Source organism: Octopus sinensis, linkage group LG4 (assembly GCF_006345805.1).
Source record: "Octopus sinensis linkage group LG4, ASM634580v1, whole genome shotgun sequence".
NCBI lineage: Eukaryota > Metazoa > Mollusca > Cephalopoda > Octopoda > Octopodidae > Octopus > Octopus sinensis.
The window spans coordinates 33,306,181-33,325,148 of record NC_043000.1 but is presented as its reverse complement, the minus strand read 5'-3'; the positions used below and the strand labels follow the sequence as shown (position 1 = coordinate 33,325,148).

The 18,968-nt window shown below is 38.7% G+C and overlaps 1 protein-coding gene across 1 annotated transcript in view; it reads left to right on the top strand.

The window, feature by feature from the left end:
- LOC115210835 (60S ribosomal protein L29-1) overlaps window positions 1–14,376 on the top strand; it is a 34,908-nt gene extending 20,532 nt beyond the window's left edge. Inside the window, exons 2-4 of the mRNA XM_029779584.2 lie at window positions 466–519; window positions 13,324–13,388; window positions 14,149–14,376. Coding sequence (XP_029635444.1) covers window positions 483–519; window positions 13,324–13,388; window positions 14,149–14,328 — 282 coding nt within the window. The 5' untranslated portion in view covers window positions 466–482 and the 3' untranslated portion in view covers window positions 14,329–14,376. The remainder of the gene's footprint in view (window positions 1–465; window positions 520–13,323; window positions 13,389–14,148) is intronic.
- The last annotated feature ends 4,592 nt before the right edge of the window (window positions 14,377–18,968 follow it).

The window sequence follows — 18,968 nt, the reverse complement described above, 5'->3', positions numbered from 1 at the left end:
TAGCAATTTTAAAAAACCATTTTTATCTTGGATAGTATTTGAAGAGAAATATTTAAATAAACTCCTGTTGAAATTAATAATAGTAATAATAATAATGATGATGATAATGAAGAGTTAATGAATTAGTTATAACTAGAAATGGTTTTCTTTTGGGCTTCTGATTTTTCGTGTGTAGGTTGAAGTGGAGTTGGTTCCCTCCTGCCTCTCTCCCCAGATTTGGATTAGTAGTAATCCAAATCTATATTTATTGTGACTACTTGAACCTCTACTGGTGCTTGTTTTCAGTTTCCTCAACCGAGCCAAAAAGTGTATTTAACTTTGTGTATAAAGGAGGGAACTTAGCTAGCTAGCAGCAGCAGGGTTCTATCGTTTGCCCTATGGCTCACACATATTCGAAATATATGTTTAATAAACTATGTATTTATGGTGTTTATTCAGGCTGTTTTCATATCTTTTTATTTCCAGACTTCTAGTTCCACAACATGGCCAAGTCAAAGAATCATACAAATCATAATCAAAGTGAGTTTCGTTTTATTTATTTCTTTTTACTATTTTCTTTCTATGTTAATCGTTGTTTTATTTTTTCTACTGTTGTTTAGAATTTGACTTGGATGTATTTTCTCTGTGTCTGTCTCCCCCAATGTTGGGTCTGGATGAGTTCATTTCGTCTGACCCACGCAAATAGGGGTCAGATAGAATTTCTTGGAGCAGATTTTGTGCAGCCAGTTGCCCTTCTGGTCACCAATTCTCACCAGTTCCCCAAGTATGGTAACATTCCTCATGGCTCAGGCATGTTTTTCACGGAACTCTGGAAACAAAAAACACAGCTTGTGTGATGATGATGAGCATTTACAACCATCATGTGATGTCTAGACTATGGTACACATACACACATATGCACAGATGGGCTTCTTTCAGTTTCCATCCACCAAATCCTCTCACAAGACTTTGGTAGCAGATGCTTGCCCAAGTGCCATGCTGAGGGACAAGGTCCCAAACCCACATGGATATACAGTTTGGGTACAAGTTTCTCAACCATACCTTCATCTTTAGTTGTTTAAACATTTGGTTTGCTCTAAATTTCCCACTTTTGCCTATCTCCAGCCACGGAGGGTAGCCTCTCTAATGGCTACATCTCTGCCAGTAACATTTACCGGAGATGACATCAAATCCTGGATAGGAAGCATTTCAGTCATACATTGACTGTGGTGTGCCGTTTAACCCCAGGGACACTAGCGATGAATTTCAGCTAAATCCTATAATTTTAGTTAGTGCAATAAATTTAGATTTGATTTTAATAGGCTTTAAAAAGACTTTTTTAGGGATCAACAGATTTGAGCAGGGCTTTAGGGGTACATTCCAGGGAACTGTTTCCCCTTTCCCTCTATTTATACTTAGTTTACACCACTTTTTAAAGCAAATATTACAATGCTTGGGTTGTTTTATAAATAATTGATTCCTGTATTTTCAATTCAGTATCCTTCGTTTAAAATTAAGACTTACAACCAAAACCATTGCTGCTATGGTCATCTCTTATAATTCAGACAAGATAATGTAGTTCTAGATATGCTATCCTTCAGTTTAGTATGATTTGAATGAGTTTTGGCTTTTATTTCTAGCATGTTGGTCTGATTCAGTGAATGGTTATTTGGTTTACAAGATTTCATCTTTGAAAAGTACCAGTTGAGTACTGGGGTTGATATAATGATTCACCTCCTCCAAGTCTGCTGCCCTTCTTACAGAATTTGAAACCATTATTATTTTGATTCATTTTTATTGCGACATCTCCAGCCACGGAGGGTAGCCTCTCCAATGGCTACATCTCTGCCAGTAACATTTATCGGAGATTACATCAAATCCTGGATAGGAAGCATTTCAGTCATACATTGACTGTGGTGTGCCGTTTAACCCCAGGGACAGTTTATCATTTTGTCTTTGGAGATTGTTTCATGGAAATGGTTCCGTGCTGAAGAAGTCTATTCCTTCGAGATAGTTTTTAGATGAGGTAACTCTTGTATAGACTTGTGTTGACGAATGGCTTGTAAGTGGAAATGCAACTGTTGTGGAGGTTCATCTGTGTGTGTTTTAACTCTGGTATCCTTGGTAACTCATAATTTTTGCAGTTAAATAAATAGATCAGTAAAATAAGTCCTCAAAGCAGTATTATTGATGAAATCCCTCAAAGATAGACTCCTTGCATGATCACAGATCTCATTCATTTTGTCCTTTTAGGATGTGTTGTGGTCTTGTGTGTCAACAGCTTCATTTGAGCCTGGTTGTATGTAATATCTAGTGTGGGTTGGCAGGTGGAGGGTAGTGAGGTTTGGTTGCTTTTCACGGGATTACAATATTTAGTTAAACAACAAATTGATGTAGGTCATCGTCATTTAACATCCGCTTTCCGTGTTGGCAATGGTTGGATGGCTTGACCGAGGGCTGGCAAGCCAGAAGGCTGCACCAGGCTCCAATCTGATCTGGCAGTGTTTCTACAGCTGGATGCCCTTCCTAACACCAACCATCCTAAAAGTGCAGTGGGTACTTTTTACGTGCCATTGGCATGAGGACCAGTCAGGCGGTACTGGCATCGATAGATGTTTATATTAACAGCAATGACCATTGTGTAATTACATTTATAAAATTCACATTTTAAATTAATTTTTACTTAGAATGGGGTACGTTAGCTGGGCTGCGTAGAGATGTCAAATGCTTGTGTTAATCCTTTAGCATCTCGAATTACTCTGTCAAATGTAATGCTTATTTATTCATCTTATTTTCCACTGATCATACCTTGTAGCATTGATATTTCGGTGATGTGATTGTATACTCTCAAAATAGCATTGTAGGGTAGGTGGGAGACGTAGGATCTGGCCAGGTTGAACTTAAAACAGAGAATAATTTGGCTGGATTAAATGCTAATGGGTTAAAGTTGGTCAAATCTCTTATAGTAACTTGCACTTGTCCATCCCATGTCTATTCCCGTCTAATTTATTGCAACATCTCCAGCTACGGAGGGTAGCCCCTCTAATGGCTACATCTCTGCCAGTAACATATGTCGGAGATGACATCAAATCCTGGATAGGAAGCATTTCAGTCACACATTGACTGTGGTGTGCCGTTTAACCCCCAGGGACACTAGTGCTGACTTTCAGCTAAATCCTATAATTTTAATTAGTGCAGTAAATTTTGAGATTTGATTTTAATAAGGCTTTAAAAAAACCTTTAGTAGCAATATTCCAGTGAACTGTTTCCCTTTTCCCCCTATTTATACACACACCACTTTTTAAAGCAAATATTACAATACTTGGGTTGTTTTATAAATAATTGATTCCTGTATTTTCAATTCAGTATCCTTTGTTTAAAATTAAGACTTACAACCAAAACCATTGCTGCTATGGTCATCTCTTATAATTCAGACAAGATAATGTAGTTCTAGATATGCTATCCTTCAGTTTAGTATGATTTGAATGAGTTTTGGCTTTTATTTCTAGCATGTTGGTCTGATTCAGTGAATGGTTATTTGGTTTACAAGATTTCATCTTTGAAAAGTACCAGTTGAGTACTGGGGTTGATATAATTGATTCACCTCCTCCAAGTCTGCTGCCCTTCTTACAGAATTTGAAACCATTATTATTTTGATTCATTTTTATTGCAACATCTCCAGCCACGGAGGGTAGCCTCTCCAATGGCTACATCTCTGCCAGTAACATTTATCGGAGATTACATCAAATCCTGGATAGGAAGCATTTCAGTCATACATTGACTGTGGTGTGCCGTTTAACCCCAGGGACAGTTTATCATTTTGTCTTTGGAGATTGTTTCATGGAAATGGTTCCGTGCTGAAGAAGTCTATTCCTTCGAGATAGTTTTTAGATGAGGTAACTCTTGTATAGACTTGTGTTGACGAATGGCTTGTAAGTGGAAATGCAACTGTTGTGGAGGTTCATCTGTGTGTGTTTTAACTCTGGTATCCTTGGTAACTCATAATTTTTGCAGTTAAATAAATAGATCAGTAAAATAAGTCCTCAAAGCAGTATTATTGATGAAATCCCTCAAAGATAGACTCCTTGCATGATCACAGATCTCATTCATTTTGTCCTTTTAGGATGTGTTGTGGTCTTGTGTGTCAACAGCTTCATTTGAGCCTGGTTGTATGTAATATCTAGTGTGGGTTGGCAGGTGGAGGGTAGTGAGGTTTGGTTGCTTTTCACGGGATTACAATATTTAGTTAAACAACAAATTGATGTAGGTCATCGTCATTTAACATCCGCTTTCCGTGTTGGCAATGGTTGGATGGCTTGACCGAGGGCTGGCAAGCCAGAAGGCTGCACCAGGCTCCAATCTGATCTGGCAGTGTTTCTACAGCTGGATGCCCTTCCTAACACCAACCATCCTAAAAGTGCAGTGGGTACTTTTTACGTGCCATTGGCATGAGGACCAGTCAGGCGGTACTGGCATCGATAGATGTTTATATTAACAGCAATGACCATTGTGTAATTACATTTATAAAATTCACATTTTAAATTAATTTTTACTTAGAATGGGGTACGTTAGCTGGGCTGCGTAGAGATGTCAAATGCTTGTGTTTAATCCTTTAGCATCTCGAATTACTCTGTCAAATGTAATGCTTATTTATTCATCTTATTTTCCACTGATCATACCTTGTAGCATTGATATTTCGGTGATGTGATTGTATACTCTCAAAATAGCATTGTAGGGTAGGTGGGAGACGTAGGATCTGGCCAGGTTGAACTTAAAACAGAGAATAATTTGGCTGGATTAAATGCTAATGGGTTAAAGTTGGTCAAATCTCTTATAGTAACTTGCACTTGTCCATCCCATGTCTATTCCCGTCTATTTTATTGCAACATCTCCAGCTACGGAGGGTAGCCCCTCTAATGGCTACATCTCTGCCAGTAACATATGTCGGAGATGACATCAAATCCTGGATAGGAAGCATTTCAGTCACACATTGACTGTGGTGTGCCGTTTAACCCCCAGGGACACTAGTGCTGACTTTCAGCTAAATCCTATAATTTTAATTAGTGCAGTAAATTTTGAGATTTGATTTTAATAAGGCTTTAAAAAAACCTTTAGTAGCAATATTCCAGTGAACTGTTTCCCTTTTCCCCCTATTTATACACACACCACTTTTTAAAGCAAATATTACAATACTTGGGTTGTTTTATAAATAACTAGCAGTATCGCCCGGCGTTGCTCAGGTTTGTAAGGGAAATAACTATAAAGCATTTTTAGAGAGTTATAGCCAAAAAATAGCAAAAAAATGGGGAAAAAATGATGGTAATTTTTTTTTTTGAGAGTTAAAAAAGGTGGAGTTGCGTCCCCTAGACGGTCTGTGGTTTGGGTTTCTGATTCTCGACCCCATGTCGAATTTATCGATTTTTTTTCAGAACTGGGGGAACTTTTCAAAACTTTCGCTGCGTTAGTTTTGAATTATGACATTGGGCTATGTGTGTGTCAAGTTTCATCAGAATCGGTTGAAAGCCGTGGTCGGAGTGAGGGTACAAGCAAACAGACACACAGAGGCACGCACAGACAAACTGCCGTTTATATAGAGAGAGATTAATTCCTGAATTTTCAATTCAGTATCCTTTGTTTAAAATTAAGACTTACAACCAAAACCATTGCAGCTATGGTCATCTCTTATAATTCAGACAAGATTATGTAGTTCTAGATACACTATCCTTGAGTTTTGGCTGTTATTTCTAGTATGTTGGTCTGATTCAGTATTAGTGAGTGGTTATTTGGTTTACAAGATTTCATCTTTAGAAAGTACCAGTTGAATACTAGGGTCGATGTAATTGATTCACCTCCTCCAAGACTGCTGCCCTTCTTACAGAATTTGAAACCATTATTATTTTTTTTCATTTTTATTGCAACATCTCCAGCCACGGAGGGTAGCCTCTCTAATGGCTACATCTCTGCCAGTAACATTTACCGGAGATTACATCAAATCCTGGATAGGAAGCATTTCAGTCATACATTGACTGTGGTGTGCCGTTTAACCCCAGGGACACTAGCGCTGACTTTCAGCTAAATTTTATAATTCAGTTTGTGTAATAAATTGAAGTAGATGATTTGATTTCAGTCCTGTTCCTTTCGAATTAAGCTACCTGTCTGAGATCACACCTGGTTCTATGTTGGAAACTTTTGCATAAATTAACGTCTTCATAAAAAAAAAAGCCTTGTTAATTTGTTTCAAATATTGCCTTAATGAGTTAGGTAGTGTATTTCCTCTGAAAGATAGTTAAAAAAAAAGTATTAAAAACTGGTCAGGGAAATAAAAAGAAGAAAAAAACTTAGAATAATTAGTCATTAAGATAATTGTATTTATGAGTTTCCCAGTGTTTTCCATTGTGGCTGTGACCATTTTTTATTCCAGACCAGATTAATGTAATTTTAGATACCAACTTCAATTTAGTGTGAATGAACAACTACTGGCCTTAATCAGTAAAAATGTTTAGTTTATGGAAATCTTTAATTAGAATGATCACAATTAGATTACAAATTCCTCTGTTTGTCAAATGTCCAATAGTAACTTCTTTGTCTTGTGTTCCATGTCTATTCCCATCTGATTTACTGAAAGATCTCCAGCCACGGAGGGTAGCCTCTCTAATGGCTACATCTCTGCCAGTAACATTTACAGGAGATGACATCAAATCCTGGATAGGAAGCATTTCAGTCATACATTGACTGTGGTGTGCCGTTTAACCCCAGGGACATAGCTTGTAGATTCTCTAACTTTTCTTTGAATCATTTCAGAAGTAGTGAATAAATTATTTTAAAATATTCACTTTTCCTAATGACTGTTAAGTATTGTTAATGTGTGTTTCAGGTGCTGGTGTCCTTCATAGGAATGTATTGTTGGCTTTTCAATCCAGTTACTTTGAACTGTTTATCATAACTCTTGCTAATTTCATAGATCTACAAATAATAGTCTAGGTCCGAAATAACTTTTCTCTTGATTTTAGCCATTAATGTGTTCTTCTATGAATTGAATCAAAAGAAATTCTACAACTCTTGTAGGCTGCTGCTGATTAGCCCTTGTGGCTAATCATCATCATCATCGTTTAACGTCCGTTCTCCATGCTAGCATGGGTTGGACGGTTCGACCGGGGATCTGGGAAGCCAGAAGGCTGCACCAGGCTCCAGTCTTATCTGGCAGTGTTTCTACAGCTGGATGCCCTTCCTAACGCCAACCACTCCGTGAGTGTAGTGGGTGCTTTTTACGTGCCAAAAGAATTATTATTATTATACTAACGTTAACTTGTTTCAGTCTTGATAAGGATGTGATTTGCAAAGAGATGTCAATTTTTGTCTGTTTAATCCTTTTAGCATTTGACCTGGCCAAAACCGCCTGCCAGTTTCAGAATAACATTGTCGGGGTAGAAGTGAGAGTTCGGTAATATCTGGCCTCTCACACCTACCTTGCAATGTCATTCTAAAATCCTCAATCATATTCACATCTTAAAGCTACGAGATATTGCATGGTTAATTCCAAACTATACGAATAGATTGACATTACATTGGACTTGAATAATCTGAATGCTTAAGAGTGAAGCTTTGTTAGGTGTCCTGTATAGTAACTTCTATTCTGCTGTCTTGTTTTGTTGCAGCATCTCCAGCCACGGAGGGTAGCCCCTCTAATGGCTACACCTCTGCCAGTAACATTTACCGGAGATGACATCAAATCCTGGATAGGAAGCATTTCAGTCACACATTGACTGTGGTGTGCCGTTTAACCCCAGGGACACTAACGCTGACTTTCAGCTAAATCCTATAATTTTAGTTAGTGCAATAAATCTAGATTTGATTTTAATAGGCTTTAAAAAGACTTTTTTAGGGATCAACAGATTTGAGCAGGGCTTTATTCCAGGGAACTGTTTCCCCTTTCCCTCTATTTATACTTAGTTTACACCACTTTTTTTAAAGCAAATATTACAATGCTTGGGTTGTTTTGTAAATAATTGATTCCTGTATTTTCAACAATAATCAATCATTAAATAATTGTATTTATGAGTTTCCTCAAGTTTTTCAATTCAGTATCCTTTGTTTAAACTTAAGACTTACAACCAAAACCATTGCAGCTCTCATAATTCAGACAAGATAATGTAGTTCTAGATACACTATCCTTCAGTTAAGTATGATTTGAACGAGTTTTGGTGTTATTTCTAGCATGTTGGTCTGATTCAGTATTAGTGAATGGTTATTTGGTTTACAAGATTTCATCTTTAGAATATTTAAGTTTTATCAACTTCTTCCTTTTACATATTATCATCATTATTATTAATTTTAAGGTGGCTAACTGGCAGAATTGTTAGCGTGCCGGATGAAATGCTTAGCAGTATTTTCATTTGTTCTGAGTTCAAATTCCACCGAAGTCGACTTCACCTTTCATCCTTTCGTTGTTGATAAAATAAGTACCAGTTGACTACTGGGGTTGATGTAATTGACTCATCTGCTCCTCCAAAATTGTTGCCGTTGTGGACAAATTTGAAACCATTATTATTTTGATTCGTTTTTATTGCAACATCTCCAGCCACGGAGAGTAGCCCCTCTAATGGCTACATCTCTGCCAGTAACATTTACCGGAGATGACATCAAATCCTGGATAGGAAGCATTCAGTCATACATTGACTGTGGTGTGCCGTTTAACCCCAGGGACATAGTTTAGTTCGAGCAGTGATAAGTACAGCAGTTTGATTCAATTACAATTTTTTTTACAGAAGATTCCAAGGTATATTTATCCTTAGGTACACTTGTGGCTGTGTGGTATTTAGGTTTCCTTCACAACTGCATGGTTTCTGGTTCAATCCCGCAGCATGGTACTTTTGCCATTATGTATGTGCACTAGTCTCCTAAATTGATATCACTGGGTCTGACAGTTTGACAGAACCTGGCAAGTCAGTAGATTGTATCAGGCTCTGCTGTCTGATTTACACACACACACACACACATCAGTGGCACTCCATCGGTTGTGATGACGAATGTTCCAGTTGATTTGATCAACTGTACAGCCTGCTTGTGACTGACCACTCCACAGACACAAGTACCCTTAACGGAGATTCAGCATGACACAGAGTATGAAAAGGCTGGCCCTTTGAGCTACTTGTACAACTCATTTTTGCCACCTGAGTGGCCTGGAGCAATGTGAAATGAAGTGTCTTGCTCAAGGATATAGAGGGCTGTTGGGAATTGAACTCCTGACCTTACAGTCAGGAGTCAGATACCCTCACCATTAAATCATCACAAAATGTGTGTTTACATCCATGTTGGTGATACTGATGATGATGTGACTAATGGTTGGCAGCTTCCCCTACTGGCTTTCGGCTTCATTCGACTGGCTCGTCTGCTCATGACCTGCTCAAGTGCAACTTTCTTGATAAAGACTGCAGCTGGTTGATCCCTCAAGAGCAAAACCCATAACTGGATTAATGCTAAAATCTTTTCTTGCAGTCTTGTAGAATTTGTGCTGCGACATCCACACCACCAAACGTTATTTTCTCAATCATTCTGGCAAATGTGACCTGACAAGTGTCATTGAGGTGGGCAACAGGAATGGGCTCAATGTTTTTGGGTTTTGTCGTATCAACTTCAAGTACAGCAGCCAGCATTGTCAGTTCAGATGTGATTCAACTTGATGTGCTTGTGAAGTGTCAGTTTCTGGTGTACAGCAAAGTGTGTGTGTCTGGGGTGGGGTGGGGGTGGGGGGGCAACAACTCCATAGGTCTTTGACTTGTCTAAGATGGATACACAACAAACAAGCATTGTACATTGTATGAAGTAAGTCTGTATTATGGCAACATCTCCAGCCACGGAGGGTAGCCTCTCTTATGGCTACGTCTCTGCCAGTAACATTTACCGGAGATGACATCAAATCCTGGATAGGAAGCATTTCAGTCACACATTGACTGTGGTGTGCCGTTTAACCCCAGGGACAGTTTATCATTTTATCTTCAGATGCTAATGTCTCACGAAATTTGAAGTGATTTAGTTTTCTGTTAAAGGACTTGCTGCAGAAATGGTTCCATGCTGATGAAGTCCATTCTTACTAGACAATGTTAAGGGCAGCTATCTTCTAGTATAGAGACTTTGGAGGTTAACATTGGAATTTGATGGATAATAAAAGAAACCAATGTTGTGAGGTTGACATAATTGTCTAAGACCTTTATGGTGGAGCTTGGCCACTGTCTAAATGAGTGGAATGGATCAAAGAAATAAAAGAATTATTTCAGTTGATAATCCCAGCTTGGCTGTAGATAGAAGCTTGGATGCTTAACCAGAGAGTAATATTGGATGCGTATTGACAGATCTGTGTTGGAAGATGTAATGCTATGAAAGTCAGTGAAGCATTGTAGCTTCTAACTTGATACTATTTTGTAGCAACATGTCTGTTGGCTTCATCCACCTTGGATTTAAATGCATCATCATCATCATCATCATGAACATAATAAACAACATTTAGGCTGTACACTTAATGTGTGTGGAAAGAAAGATCCTTTGTTTGGTGAACCAGATAAAGCTTAGTGCCAAGCAAAAACATCTGAATGTAACACAATGCATTCTTGATGTGTACTCACCTAACCCATACCAGTATGGGAAAACAGACATAAAATGAAAACTTTTTTCCAGACTAAAAAATTTATATTTGTAAATTCTGATTTTCTTTTAGCTCTTCTTTAGTTCCGGACACAGGTAGCTGTCAACTTTCTGTGCATTTCAGGTTTTTATCAAATGTTTTATCTCCAGCCACGGAGGGTAGCCCCTCTAATGGCTACACCTCTGCCAGAAACATTTACCGGAGATGACATCAAATCCTGGATAGGAAGCATTTCAGTCACACATTGACTGTGGCGTGCCGTTTAACCCCAGGGACACTAGCACTGACTTTCAGCTAAATCCTATAATCCAGTTTGTGTAATAAATTGAAGTAGATCACTTGATTTCAGTCCTGTTCCTTCAAATTGAGCTACCTGTCTGAGATCACACCTGGTTCTATGTTAGAAACTTTTACATAAATTAACGTCTTCATTAAAAAAAACCCTTGTTAATTTGTTTCAAATATTGCCTTAATGAGTTATTTTCCAAATTAAGCAGAAGCAAGGTAGTGTATTTCCTCTGAAAGATGGTTAAAAAAAAAGTATTAAAACCTGGTCATGGAGATAAAAAGAAAAGCAAAAACTTAGAATAGTTAGTCATTAAGATAATTGTATTTATGAGTTTCCCAGTTTTTCAATTGAATACTATTTGTTGCATTTGTGGCTGTGACCATTTTTTTTTATTCCAGACCAGATTAAAGTAATTCTAGAGACCACCTTCAATTTAGTGTGAATGAACAACTACTAGCCTTATTCAGTAAAAATGTTGCTTAGTTAAATATTGAAATCTTTAATTAGAATGAGGTACTTGATGACCACAATTAGATTACAAATTCCTTTGTTTGTCAAATGTCCAATAGTAACTTCTTTGTCTTGTGTTCCATGTCTATTCTCATCTGATTTACTGAAAGATCTCCAGCCACGGAGGGTAGCCTCTCTAATGGCTACATCTCTGCCAGTAACATTTACCGGAGATGACATTAAATCCTGGATAGGAAGCATTTCAGTCACACATTGACTGTGGTGTGCCGTTTAACCCCAGGGACACTAGCACTGACTTTCAGCTAAATCCTATAATCCAGTTTGTGTAATAAATTGAAGTAGATCACTTGATTTCAGTCCTGTTCCTTCAAATTGAGCTACCTGTCTGAGATCACACCTGGTTCTATGTTAGAAACTTTTACATAAATTAACGTCTTCATTAAAAAAAACCCTTGTTAATTTGTTTCAAATATTGCCTTAATGAGTTATTTTCCAAATTAAGCAGAAGCAAGGTAGTGTATTAAATATTAAAAACTGCTCAGGAAGATAAAAAGAAGAGCAAAAACTTAAAATAATTAGTCATTTAGATAATTGCATTTATGAGTTTCCCAGTGTTTTCCAATTCAATACTATTTGTGGCTGTGGCCATTTTCTTTATTCCAGACCAGATTAAAGTAATTCTAGATACCAACATCAATTTAGTGTGAGTGAACAACTACTGGCCTTATTCAGTAAAAATGTTGCTTAGTTTATTATCTACTTAAATATTGAAATCTTTAATTAGAATGAGGTACTTGATGATCACAATTAGATTACAAATTCCTCTGTTTGTCAAATGTCCAATAGTAACTTCTTTGTCTTGTGTTCCATGTCTATTCCCATCTAGTTTACTGAAAGATCTCCAGCCACGGAGGGTAGCCTCTCTAATGGCTACATCTCTGCCAGTAACATTTACAGGAGATGACATCAAATCCTGGATAGGAAGCATTTCAGTCATACATTGACTGTGGTGTGCCGTTTAACCCCAGGGACACTAGCGTTGACTTTCAGCTAAATTTTATTATTCAATTTGTGTAATAAATTGAGATTTGATCTTAATAAGTTTTAAAAAAACCTTTTTAGGGATCAACAGATTTGAGCAGGGCGTTAGGGGTACGTACATTCCAGAGAACCGTTTGCCTTTCCCCCCTATTTATACATGCACCACTTTTTAAAACAAATATTACAATACTTGGGTTGTTTTATAAATAATTGGCGTTAGGAAGGGCATCCAGCTGTAGAAACATTGCCAGATAAGACTGGAGCCTGGTGCAGCCTTCTGGCTTCCCAGATCCCCGGTCGAACCGTCCAACCCATGCTAGCATGGAGAACGGACGTTAAACGATGATGATTCCTGGATTTTCAATTCAGTATCCTTCGTTTAAACTTAAGACTTACAACCAAAACCATTGCAGCTATGGTCATCTCTTATAATTCAGACAAGATAATGTAGTTCTAGATACACTATCCTTCAGTTTAGTATGATTTGAATGAGTTTTGGCTGTTATCTCTAGCATGTTGGTCTGATTCAGTATTAGTGAATGGTTATTTGGTTTACAAGATTTCATCTTTAGAAAGTACCAGTTGAATACTGGGGTCAATGTAATTGATTCACCTCCTCCAAAACTGCTGCCCTTCTTACAGAATTTAACACACCATTATTATTTTCATTTGTTTTATTGCAACATCTCCAGCCACGGAGGGTAGCCTCTCTAATGACTACATCTCTGCCAGTAACATTTATCGGAGATGACATCAAATCCTGGATAGGAAGCATTTCAGTCATACATTGACTGTGGTGTGCCGTTTAACCCCAGGGACATGTCTTGTGAAGTATTTACATTAGCAACTGGACTTCTGTTGTTATTATTATTATTTATTCTATGTCCACATTACATTCTTTCAGACAGCAAAGCTCACCGTAATGGTATTTATAGACCGAAAAGATTCAGATGTCCTTCAATGAAAGGTGTAAGTAAACTTATGTTGTCATTAAAAAATTTTTTTTTTTTTTTTGATAGCGTTTCTGAATGAATAAGGAAAGATTACAACTGGTATTCCTTTGGTTGTGCCACCTGTATGTGATCTGGTTGATCTGATCAACAGAGTAACTCGCTTGAGGAATGGATGTGCAACTGGCTGAGCACTCCACAGACATGCATAACCCATGATATAGTTCTTAGGTAGACCCAGCATGACACAGAATGGGACAAGACTGGCCCTCTTTGAATTACTGGTACAACTCATTTATGCCAGCTGAGTGGACTGGAGCAATAAAGTGAAATAAATTGTCTTGTTGAAGGACACAACACACAGACAGGAATTGAACTCACAACCTCATGATTCACCAATAAGAAGTAGCTGTGAAAGTCTCAAGATTTTGCAGTCTTTAAAAATATTTACATAATTTATTAAGTCTTCATTCTAGACTGTATCTCAGAAGGAAGAATACAATAGTAAATCTTGTGGAACCTGTTTAGAATGGGTGGATGATTGCTCCATGGAACTTTCCACATATTTGGGATGGCACTTGTCTATTGAATTCTCCTGCAACTGTTATGCATTGTTTTATCCATTTATTTATTAGGAGTAAGTGGTTATCTTTTTAAGGAATAATGCCGATATTTTACTGTGATGAAATGTGTGTTGGTTGAGTGGGACTTGTCAGTTTGGGTGCAGTTTATGAAATGTGTTGTTTTGATTGTTAAAAGTGTAATTGTATCGTTTGCAGGTTGACAGGAAGTATCTGAGAAATCTTCGGTTTGCTCGAAAACACAACAGATTAATTCCAAAAGAAGAGAGGAGAGAGATGCGTGAGGAGAGACACAGAATTAAAATGGCCAAACGAGCTGCTGCCAAAGCTGAAGCCAAAACTGCAGTAAAGGCCACTTCTACTACTACTACTTCTTAGGAAGGAATGTTTTGAGGTGTTGTAGGAAATAAAACACTGGAAAATCTCGACGATTCTTTGTTCTTTATTACTTGCTTATAGTAAAGATTTCTGTCTATAGAATGAATGTTGGTTGATTGATTCCTTTGGTCAGAAGAGAGAAAAGAAAAACACCAAGTTAAGGTACAGAATGAGTACATATACTAGGCTTTGTGCCTGGAAATGAATAAAGGAATGTTACATGTACATAGTGTGTGTTTGTGAACTTCCATAATATAAAGTTAATGTGTTTTTTTTGTTTTGTTTTTTTAAAACTCAGCGTTGCCTTACTGGCATGTGAAAAACAACAACAGTGCTGCCAGACTGGCCCTCATGCAGGTGGCACGTAAAAGTATCCACTACACTCTTGGAGTGGTTGGCATTAGAAAGGGCATCCAGCTATAGAAACTTTGCCAGATCAGATTGGCATCCTACCAATGCCAGCATGGAAAGTTGATGATGATGGTCTGGCTATTTCATTCAACTTTATTAAGGTAATACTAAGAAATTGGTATTCACCAAGAAATTTACTAAAAGTTAAAATAGGTATGCTATATTTCTTGAAATTAACCCATGTTGATGAAAGAATACTTGCAGAGTAATCATATGATTGGTATGCAGAGGCGGCGAGCTGGCAGACACGTTAGCGCGCCATGCGAAATGCATAGCGGTATTTTGTCTGCGTTACGTTGTGAGTTCAAATTCCGCCGAGGTCGACTTTGCCGTTCATCCTTTCGGGGTCGATAAATTAAGTACCAGCTACGCACTGGGGTCGATGTAATCGATTTAATACCTATGTTTGTCCCCTCTGTGTTTAGCCCCTTGTGGGTAATAAAGAAATAAGTATGCAGTGGTGAGAAGCCAGCAAGCAATATCAGCTGACTGTAAATCGGGTTGGGTCATACAGTTGAGATAATTGCCTCCAACAATTTTTAAATGAGGTGTCATCTATCTCCAACCAATCTTTATTGTGTGTCCATGTTGGGAGCAGATGATGCTGGCTGAAGTGATTGAGGTAGTGTGTGTGTGGGTTCACTTTTCCATGCTTACATGGATCAGACAATTTATTGATGCAGATTTTCTTCGGCTGGATGTTCTCAATATTGGAAAAAGACGACAGTGGTGTTCCTATACGACAGGTTTTCGAGTACTGTCTTCCAAGTAGACACACAAACCTTTGGTTGGCCCGATGCTGTTGTAGAAGACACTTGCCCAAAGTGCCATGCAGTGGGACTGAACCCAGAATCGTGGTTGGTAAGCAAACCTATTGCCACGCCTGTGTCCATGGCAAACTACATAAGACTTCGACTTGTTAGATACAATGCTGTATTTTACCACAATCAGGATTGGTCGATGAATAAAAGGACTTTGTGCTGACCACCTGATTAACAGAGGACTTCTATGAGACCAGCTGTAAACTACTGACCAGATCCGTGGGGAGAAAGATAATTTGTGAGAAGAAAAAAAATGTTAGACAGCAAAAAAGATGAGAAAATAGATAAGATGTGTGAGGTTCTGGATTTCAAAGTAGTATGCCTATAAATGTGGAACTCGTTAGTCTGTATAAACCCAGAGAGGTAAACCAAGAAGATAGCTGTGTGATTAGAGACTTGGTAACATCCAGACTATTTCGAGGACTTGTTGGTTATTCATGTAACATCAAAAGTAAAAAGTCTTGCTTGAAACGAAGCAAATATTTGGCCATTGAACTGATAAACAGAAAAGTAACAAATTTATTGCTTTAGTAAAAATCGGTTTATGACTTTCATCACCTGGTCCAGCATTTCGATATCTGTAATTATTCCTGTCAAAGACATCACCTTTACCTTTGTAGCAGTTGACTTTAATGTCGCTACATCAGTCGTCGGGTATGACTTTCTCTTGGACAACCTGATTAACTATACGAGTGACCAGGTCACACTCTGTATCGCCGGATATTTTAAGCATCTCAGTTTTGCTTCCTGATGGGCCAGTGGTTTTATCTGTCTTCATGTCCTTAATTGCTTTATCAAGTTACTGTCGATTCAGACAGTTGGGTCAACATTTGGCAGATTCACATTTAGCAGCCTTTCATAATAGCATTTCCAAGCCTCTTTCTTTGCAGAATCATTAAATGCAAGTGCACCATCATCCATGTGGACACATTTCTCTCACACAAACCCTGGTCCTCATGTTACAAAACAAGCAAACTTCTTTTCTACTTCATCCCTACCTAGATATACCCGTCTCCTAGCTTCCTTTCTGGCTATCTTATACGGTTTACTACTACCGCCACACTTCCGGTCTTTCCAGGCCTGTTTTGTTGCTCTAATGGCCTTGTCTACAGCATTATAGTCAACTGCTACAAAGGCAAAGGTGACGCCTTTGGAGTAATTACAGAGGTATCAAATTGTTTGACAAGGTGATGAAAGTCATAACTATATAAAATGCAGTTCGGATCTGTGCCAGGCAGGAGCACGACTGATGCTATATTCCTGGTTAGGTAACTACGGGAGAAATATCCAACCAAAAATAAACCCCTGTAAATAGCATTTGTCGACATGGTGAAAGTCTTTCACAGGGAACCCCCGCTCCCATATCTGGTGGTCAATGCAGAAGCTAGGGATACTGTCAGTAAGATGAAGGTTAACAATAAGTATAGCGATGAATTTAGGGTACAAGTAGGGGTTCACCAAGGATCAGTCTTCAGCCCATCTTGTTCATCATAGTCCTCCAGGCAATAAAAATAATTTAAGACAGGTTACTCCTGGGATCTCCTCTGCTGATATCCGAATCACTACCAGAACTAGAGAAGAAATTTCAGACGTGGAAGCAAGGTAAAGAATCAAAAGGCCTTAGAGATAATCTAGAAAAAAAAAACATGATTAATCCCTTCAAGTAGATGGCTTTGCTCGATCTGTAGAAAAGGCGTAGGTAGAAACTGAATTAGATGTGGCCGGTGTAAGTATGGACACTTAAGAGATGCAGCTATATCAGAGGAAGGTTGACAGGGAAAATAGTTTTTGCTTGTGGGTGACGCACAAATTCAATTAACACGAAAAACGTAGAGGTAACAGACTCCATCAAATGTCAGGTGGGGAAACTAGAAGTAGTTAATAGCTTCTGTTACCTAGGTGACCAAGTCAGCAATGGGGGTGGATGCTCCGAGAGTGTAGCTGTTAGAAAAAGAATAGGCTGAGCAGAGTTCAGAGAACTATCTCTGTTGGTAACAAAAGGCATCTCTCAGAATGAAAGATTGTATGATGCATGTGCGAACAGCCATGCTACACGGTAGTGAAACATGGGCTGTGACCACCGAGGACACGAGTAAGCTTGAAAGAAATGAAGCTAATATTGTTCGCTAGATGTGGCAATGTTAGTGTGCATGCACAACAAGATGTAAGCGTCTTGATAGAAAAGTTGGGTATGAGAGGAATCAAGTGGTGCGCAAGAGAGACGACTGCGCTGGTATGGTCATGTGGTGCATATGGACGAGGACAGCTGTGTAAGAGGTAGATCCAGGAAGACATGGGATGAGGTGGTGAGGCATGATTTAGGAGGCAATGACTAGTGGCCGAGACCTTTGGCGATATGTGTCGTGCTTGAGAAGACCAGTCGAGTCAATTGAAATAGTAGCCGTGACCGACGCCAGTGTCGCGTAACTGGCACAGTGACACGTAAAAAGCCCCGAACGTTGAGCCCCATGGATGCAGTGACAAGTGATCGAGACCTTTGGCAATATACTGTGCTTGAGAAGACCTGTTAATCTAAGTGAGATCTTTGTCGTGGCCGATACCGGTGCTTCGTAACTGGTACCCATTACACTGTTGGAGTGGTTGGCGTTAGGAATGGCATCCAGCCGTAGAAACATTGCCAGATCAGATTGGAGCCTGATACAGCTTACCAGTTTTCAGTCAAACCGTCCAATCCATGCCAGCAATTATTCAAGCTATGGGAAGCCATACGAAATATTAACAACGTACAGTAAACTTCATGAAATGAACCTTATGTAATAAATTTTCGTTATAGATATTTTTCTGTTTTAAAACACTCTTGATTGGTTTATGTGAGGTGACCGAAAACTTTTGCATAGCCATTTTTGGTGGTCGTCTTTCATCCTCCCCTCTCATTCAGAGCCCCTACTACAAAATATAAGGATTAGGTATGGAAATGACTCCAACAGGGCCATTCGTCTGTAAAAGATGCAATGCGAAACATCCACTTATAATTTGGCGATTAGTAGAAATTTTCAATAGTTGGCCGAAGACTTTAGCTAGTTAATTTGTTTTCATTATTTGCAATTTTAATATGTATGAAGGAACCTGTGGAAGAGGTAGACCCAGGAAAACCTGGGATGAGATGGTGAAGCTTGACCTTCGAACATTGGACCTCATTGAGGCAATGACTAGTGGCCGAGACCTTTGGAGATATGCTGTGCTTGAGAAGACCCAACAAGCCGTGGCTTATGCCAGTGGTGTATAACCAGCCCACCTAGGAGTTCCCTTCATTCATTGGTCAATAAACTACGCTTGCAAAGACCTATTGAGGCAAGTGAAATCAAAATCAAAATTGCTGACGTGGCCGATGACAGTACCACCTGATTGGCACTCGTGCCAGTGGAACATTAAAAGCACCATCCGAGT